Genomic DNA, 7,428 nt, shown 5'->3' with positions numbered 1-7,428 from the left:
AACCATTAATAAATATAATAAAATCCGCAAAAAATCGTTATTTTCAACATAAAACAAATGTCAGAAATATAAAGAGGATTAAAAATTGGTTATCATATTGGAAACATAAATTTCAAGATTAATTTTATAAATAATAATTGGTAAGAAAAGTTTGTGGGGACATATTTATTGCAATGTATGTAGTTAAAGATCAAAAACTCGATTGCAATATTTTTTAAAGTTTTCTTAATTTTATTTACTAATTATAAAAAGCAGTCACGAAAATTTACAATATAATTTTATGAAATAATTTATTAGCCATATAATATAATTATTTGTCTTTTTTAAAAATAATTAATTTGTTAATAATTAATAATACATAATGAATTGTGTCGTGTATTAGATTTGATAATTTACAAATTAAATTGCAAGTTCTTGCAAGTTATTTTTCAGAAACACAAGTAATGATTCATTACCGAACAATTAATTTTTTGAAAAATAGAAATACATCATAACGCATTGTGAGTTCACCCTAAGGCGAATAATTGATCGCGTATTTATATTTTCATTTCATCGAGGAGTTAACACAGAAGATGTCGGGGTAGACTGTAGAAAATATGTCAACGTTGCCGATATTTTTTGCCGCCGGTCGCAGTGAGAAACTTTTCTTCGCCTTCGAAGGCAATTTTTTGCAGCAAAAGATTATTTCCGAATTCGCCTCAAAAGTTATGCGCTTCAGTGAGATTCAGCATTCCAACGAGCAAATAATTAAACAAACGATCACACGAACAACCGAATCTTTCTTTTTCTCAGACAAGAAAATATTCATATATTACTTGAGAATGCATATCTACTTCAATTACATCTACATATACATCTACATCTACATCTACATACATACATATATATATATATATAATTTTCCATATCTTGTACATGTTTTTGCAACTTTGCTTATTTATGTTCACCATTATAACGAGCAATAGAGCTACAAGTGGAATAAAGTGTATGTAATGAAAATCTGTAATCTGTAAACCTGTTTATTGTATAGAATAGAGTAAATGAAATTGTTCCTTCTTTAAATTTTAATTCGTCTCATTGATTCTAAAGGTTGTAAGGATATATTTTTACATATATTAATACATGAATAGATGTTATTGTAAGAATTTATATTTTAAATTATAAATTAATTGCTTTGATCACTCATTTTAAAGAGTATAAATAGTACTAGATGATAGCGTAAGCAATATACGGTTTGTATATAATCTCGTTTGATATTTAATAAAAATAGTTAAGATAGAATATATAAGTAAGAAGTTTATATTCAGAAAATTTCGATAAAAATGATTTAATATAATTCAATAGAAAGGCACATTCGTATCCTCTTATTGAATTCTAAAAGAGAAAGACTCACATTCAGTGGTAAATGGCAGATTTCATCAGGCGATCAATTTCACTTAATAGTTCGGCATGTGCAGTTAATATTTTCCATGATTACAAGACTTCAACCAATCCTTTTCTGTCAAAAACATAATTCGTAGTGCACTTTACTATCTCTTTCATCTGTAGTCTCATTAAACAATATCTTATTATCCGAAATAAAATAATTTAAATTTAAATATTTATAATTTAAATTTTTACTTCATTTTGAAAATGATTGATTGATTTAACATTTTTTTAAATCGATGAATATTATATCTATATATATATAAATTGAATAAACGTAAAATGCGAAGGTGTATGTTTGATATGTAAATGAAGATACAACGTTTCTAAATCCGTAATTATAAATACAAAGTGTAAATGTGTTAGTACCGATGGAAGAAAGCATAGAATGCATATAAATTCATGTTGCACAATGTCTTTAATTGTATATGTGTGACTGAATATGTTGATGTATGTTTTATAGTAATTACATTTAAGTAGGATGTTATTATAAAAATTATGTCATTAATAAAAAAAAGTATTGAAGAAATTTTAATAAGAATCTGAAAATTATTAAACACGTAAGGAAAAATTAGCTAATTCAATTTGAGAGTGACAAGAATGTCGTGGAGAAAGAGAGAGAGAGAGAGAGAGAGAGAGAGAGAGAGAGAGCAATGAAATCGTGTTGTTAGATTAAAAACTAATTCTTCTTAATTCTTATATAGTTTCACGTTCTTTTATTATTAGCTTGATTTGTCACTTCGTATGAAGCTTTTAACTATTTAATTTAATAAATTTTTGCTTTGATTTTGATGCATTGTTGAGAATATTAACTCTTAATGCAAGAATAACATATTTGTTATAAACTAATCATAATAAGTACAATTTGTTATACATTATTTACATAGTTTGTAATTAACCAAGTTCAGAAAATATTGCAACGACAAAATCTTATATAATTGTAACAAGTATTATATAGTATCTATTACTATATAGTACATGTAAATATAATAAATACATTATACGATGGTGTATTTTATAGTAATTCTCATTTCAGGAAATAATAATAAAATACAATTGCATAATCCGAGAAGCGGGAATAAATTAATTTTAACAATGACTTTAAATATATAATAAAAAGAAATATAATTCCATTAAAATATTAATAAAATATTATTTTAGTGCTAATTTGATTATAAATTAAGATATAATCGATCAAGTTAATAGCAGTTCTCTTTGTAAATAGTAAAAGGCAAGAAATTAATTGCTAGATATTGAAATGGATAATTTCTGGGTTAAAAAGTATTTAACGATAAATTGCAGGCGAATTCAATTCATACCGATTATTCATAAAAATAAAAGCATTATTTTTGACATAACCGGTATCGTTGTATGAATCGCACGCGCGCGCGCGCACACACACACACACACACACACACACACACACACACACACACACAAATATAGATTTACATCTATTTCACTGTAATATACATCAATATTTTGTTAATTCTAGTTGTATTTATATATTTACATGTTTATTAATGTATAAAACTTTTATTTTTTAAATAGGATACTTATAAAATTCTAATAAAATTATTAAATAATACTACCCTTATTTTATTTTACTGATAAATTTAATAATTCTTTATTAGTAGCGTGTAAATTTTTAAATTATTTAAATTTTTTTTTTTTTTTTTTTTTTTTTTTTTTTTTTTTTTTTTTTTTTTTTTTTTTTTTTATAAAAAAGTGATAGAAATATATAAAGTAATTGTTTTATATAATCAGAATATTGCTTCCTTATTGTTATAATTAAATACTATTACTTTTTATAAAAATCAGATCTTCTTTCAATTATTTTTCATAAAAATGGACTACTTAAAAATAGTATATTTATAACAGATATTTGTAAAGTGATGTTATGTTATCGATAAATGTTATATATTCGATAAATTCACAAAACTGTTCGGTATTTCCATAATTGGTAAAAAAAAAAAAAAATTATAATAAAAACACGTATAGATTGCCTCTTGTTTTAATATTATTTTTATATACAATTTATAAATGCAACAATTTAATAATATATAATAATGAATGATTTTTACATAAATATGTCGGTCAATATGTTTAATTAGAAACTCGAATCTGTAGATTTTATTACGTTTTTAGTTTCTATAATCTCCTGATACTAGTCTTAGTAATCTTTTCTTTATTTTAAACATTACGAAATTACAAGCTCTTAGACGTATTAACTCTTTGGGTCTCGTGTTTCCTTAGTACTAGTCTCGTTAGTTTTTATTTTTTCCATTTAACAAATTTCCAGAAGAATTACTTTAACAGTGTCGTGGATTGAAAATATCTACTAGTATAACTAAAGAAAAAAAAACTTGTCTTGTCTAACGTGTTTCTATATATTTTCTTTATAAGTCAGTTGCGATTTAATAATATTAATTTATATCTTTTTTTTTTTATTTGTTATTTTATTTTATTTTATTTTATTTTTTTTTTATTAATTGTTCCTGTTTATAAACTAGGGTTAACTAAAAATTGATAATATCGATGACAGAATAAAAATTTGAAAATTTCATTTAATATTAGTATATCAAATAACTTTGCAAGTTAAAAATTCTTCAATGGAAATTCCTTCGTATGCTACAGAGCTTGATAAATATATTTAATAATTTGTTGTATTATTGGATAATTAAATTGTAATGCTGGACTATAAAAATAATAAGTTACATCAGATAGAAAGTATAATACGTAAAAAACTTGTTGTACGGGTGATGAAAGGTCTGCTGGATGTCATGAACAAATAAAGAGAACAAGTGTGTGAGTAACGGATGTAAGTAGGAATGACATTGGCAAAAAAGACTAGGAAACAAATGGAGCAAATAGGTAAGGAAGAGTGATGCGTTCTGCTTGATCTATAATGATAAAGGTTGCAGATGAGGGTTGAATGTTAAATCAATATTAAATCAATGTTAAATCAATGTTAAATCAATGTTAAATTAAAAAGTGATATAAAGCATATAAGGGAAAGTGATTTGTTTACAGTATTATTGTTCAATCGTTACATGCAAATATATGTATGTATATAATTTTTCAACGTTTAATCATTTCTTGCTTATTTTTGTTTTTTTTTTTTTTTTTTTGTTTTTGTTCTTTTTTTGTATTTTTTGTATTTTAGTTGAATCGTAATGCACATCAATGTATTAATAAATAAAAATCTTTAAAAATAAGCGCCTTAAAGAATAATTATATCTAAATCTCAAACATAAGTATACCTTGCACTATTCGTTATAATAAGCTTTTTATTCAAAGTCTTTTATATATAATTTTACCATAAAATAATGAAATAATCTTAATTTGTTGGAAATATTGTTCAATGGATGACATAATATTTCAGAAAGTAGACGAGACATTGATTGAAAATAAATTCTCTTGTCATTGGATCATTTAATTATCTTCTATTCTTGCAAATTATCCGAGGTGTCACAATATCGAATTATTTGCCGCATTATTGCAGCGAATTAACAAAAACATAAGAAATTAACGGAAACCTTATGTATATTTATGAATGTCAGAGGTAAGTATGCAATTTTTAAATGATATATCGACCGTTTTTATTACAATGTAATTGTAAATTGTAAAAGCCATTGATAAAAGAATGTTGCATTCGTCGTCCCCTATTTATAAAGCTCACCCCGACCATCTACCGATCATCCACCCTTTCCTTTATATATATTGTATATTATATATTTATGTATTAATTTGAGCAAATGTTAAAATGCATATTGTAATACAACAATCTGCTTCGAAAAATAGAAGGTTCGCAACAAACTAAACTTGTGAATTCTTTTGCCAGTACGTTCAAATAATAAAGCAGCGTTACTGTAGGCAGACACTCGTGTAAGAAAGTAAATGTCTTTTGCCTCGTGAACACTGCTCTTGACATCCATGAATCTTCCGGTCTGAATCGCACCGCCACGAGCGAATTGTCGCCCATCATCGTAACGAAAAAGTACTGAGAGACGTTCGAGAAGCTCTTGACTCGACTCGAGTCGAGGAAACCGAGTGCTGAGCTCATTTATCCGTCATTCCGTTGTTTCGTCGGCACATCGGCCACGTAAAAGCTGTCACTGCTGGACGAAACGACGATAGGAGGAGAAGCCGTCCACACGACCAACGCTCGACGCCAATCCTCTCCAACAGTCCTTTAAAGGCACACGCGGATACTCCTACGGGTTCAGTAGATACTTAAAAAGTATGGGAAATTCGAGGATTTAATTGTATCTGTAACGAGCGTGCATCGACCGTCATTATAAAATTCTACAAGCTCGTATGAACTCGAGAGGAAGTAGTAGAGAATTTTATGTCGAACCGTTGGTTTTTTAGTGGCCATTTAGTCATCATTTAGTCTTGCGCGGCAAAACTTAAATGTTCATATTGTGGGGTATTTTATTATTTTACCTTAGTGACATCGAATGTCCGTAATTCCCTATGCGATATTGCGGTCATGTAGTATCGCCGGCATTAGTGTTACGTATTCGTTTTTGTCTGTCTGTCTGCCTATGTGTGTGTGTGCGTGTATTCCATGCGTAACCTAACGCATTAGATTATTTTCAAAATTGAGAATTTGCATTAGAGAATTTAAAGTGCGTTGATTTTTAACAGTTGCAGGCGACAGTGATAGAAATTCATTGAAAAAGAAAAAAAACATGAAATTATCGATGATGAATCGCACTTCTAAAATTGGTATTCAAACAGTTTCACGATTTTGGTAAACAAAGCATGATAACCTTCAATTTTAATATTTTATAAAGTGCTTAAACGAGCATAGTACGTAAAATGTTTTTAAATACCTCTATGCATTTATGAGAAAGAATTTTTTAACATTGAAATTTTATAATGTTTAAGCATGTTTGACTAAAATATAATTTAAAAATCTATCTATTTGATTTCATTAATAGTGATGAATTTTGTCCTTTCGATCAGCACTACGGTCAATTTGAAAGAGAATGAATCTGCAAAATCAAAGTCAACTACCGTTGATACCAAAGAACTTAACAAGTTTTCGAATCTTTGTCAGAATTGGTGGAATCCTAATGGCGAAATGGGACCTCTCCACACTATGAATCCATTAAGAATACAATTTATCAAGGATGGCCTTAAAAATGTGGGCTTTGTTGAAAATAGTCCAAACTATCCTTTTAAGGGTTTGATGCTCTTAGATGTTGGTTGCGGCGGAGGTATTTTATCCGAACCTCTGGCTAGGATCGGAGCTAATGTTACGGGTCTCGATGCTTCGAAGGAGCTTGTTGCTATTGCAAACGAACATAAAAAATTGGACGAGAGTATATCGTCAAATTTATCTTATGTAAATAAATCCGTGGAAGAATTTTCGGAAGAAACTACGGAAAAGTACGATGTAGTTGTAGCATCAGAAATTCTTGAACACGTGATCGACCAAAGTTTATTTCTGAAAGTGTGAAACCTAAAATTTATAATTTAAAATTTGATATTACAATCTTTATTTTATCCATGCGCATGTATCTTTCAGAGTTGCGTGAAGCTTTTAAAACCTAAAGGCTCTATATTTATTACAACAATTAACAAAAATTTAATTTCTTATCTCGCTGGGATAATTGGAGCCGAATATATTTTACAAGTTTTGCCAATCGGAACTCATGATTGGAATAAATTTATATCTCCCGAAGATACTAGACGATTATTGAATGAATGTAAGTACATTCTGTACATTGGCTTATGTACACAATTTATCATTTCAAATGTTTAATTTAGATAATATTTTAAAGGCAATTGTAATACAAGATTAATTCATGGACTCCTTTATAATCCTATGACATATCAGTGGTCATGGACGCCGTTAAAGTCAATAAATTATGCTCTTCATGCGGTTAAAAATGAATGTCTTTAAAAAAAAAGGAGATTAGTGAAAATGCGAGTAAATCGTCACCTCGTTAATATTATAAAATTTTATGACAATTAAATATAAGTAGACAG

The 7,428-nt window shown here is 27.7% G+C and overlaps 1 protein-coding gene across 1 annotated transcript; it reads left to right on the top strand.

The window, feature by feature from the left end:
- The first annotated feature begins 6,339 nt into the window (after positions 1-6,339).
- Coq3 (ubiquinone biosynthesis protein COQ3, mitochondrial) lies at positions 6,340-7,428 on the top strand. The gene is made up of 3 exons (XM_011498451.1): positions 6,340-6,889; positions 6,965-7,145; positions 7,221-7,428. Exons 1-3 carry the CDS (start codon positions 6,377-6,379, stop codon positions 7,340-7,342), a joined length of 816 nt encoding a protein of 271 aa, XP_011496753.1. The 5' UTR covers positions 6,340-6,376; the 3' UTR covers positions 7,343-7,428.

Source organism: Ceratosolen solmsi, unplaced genomic scaffold (assembly GCF_000503995.2).
Source record: "Ceratosolen solmsi marchali unplaced genomic scaffold, CerSol_1.0 scaffold30, whole genome shotgun sequence".
Taxonomy (NCBI): domain Eukaryota; kingdom Metazoa; phylum Arthropoda; class Insecta; order Hymenoptera; family Agaonidae; genus Ceratosolen; species Ceratosolen solmsi.
The sequence above is the reverse complement of the archived record's forward strand: the minus strand, read 5'-3'. Positions and strand labels throughout refer to the sequence as shown.

What these genes read in the sequence shown, in the direction of transcription:
- Coq3 (XM_011498451.1), top strand. Translation starts at nt 6,377, where the DNA reads ATGAATTTTGTCCTTTCGATCAGCACTACGGTCAATTTGAAAGAGAAT. An exon ending in ACCAAAGTTTATTTCTGAAA is followed by an intron (nt 6,890 to 6,964) that starts GTGTGAAACCTA and finishes TGTATCTTTCAG; the next exon opens with AGTTGCGTGAAGCTTTTAAA. An exon ending in TAGACGATTATTGAATGAAT is followed by an intron (nt 7,146 to 7,220) that starts GTAAGTACATTC and finishes AATATTTTAAAG; the next exon opens with GCAATTGTAATACAAGATTA.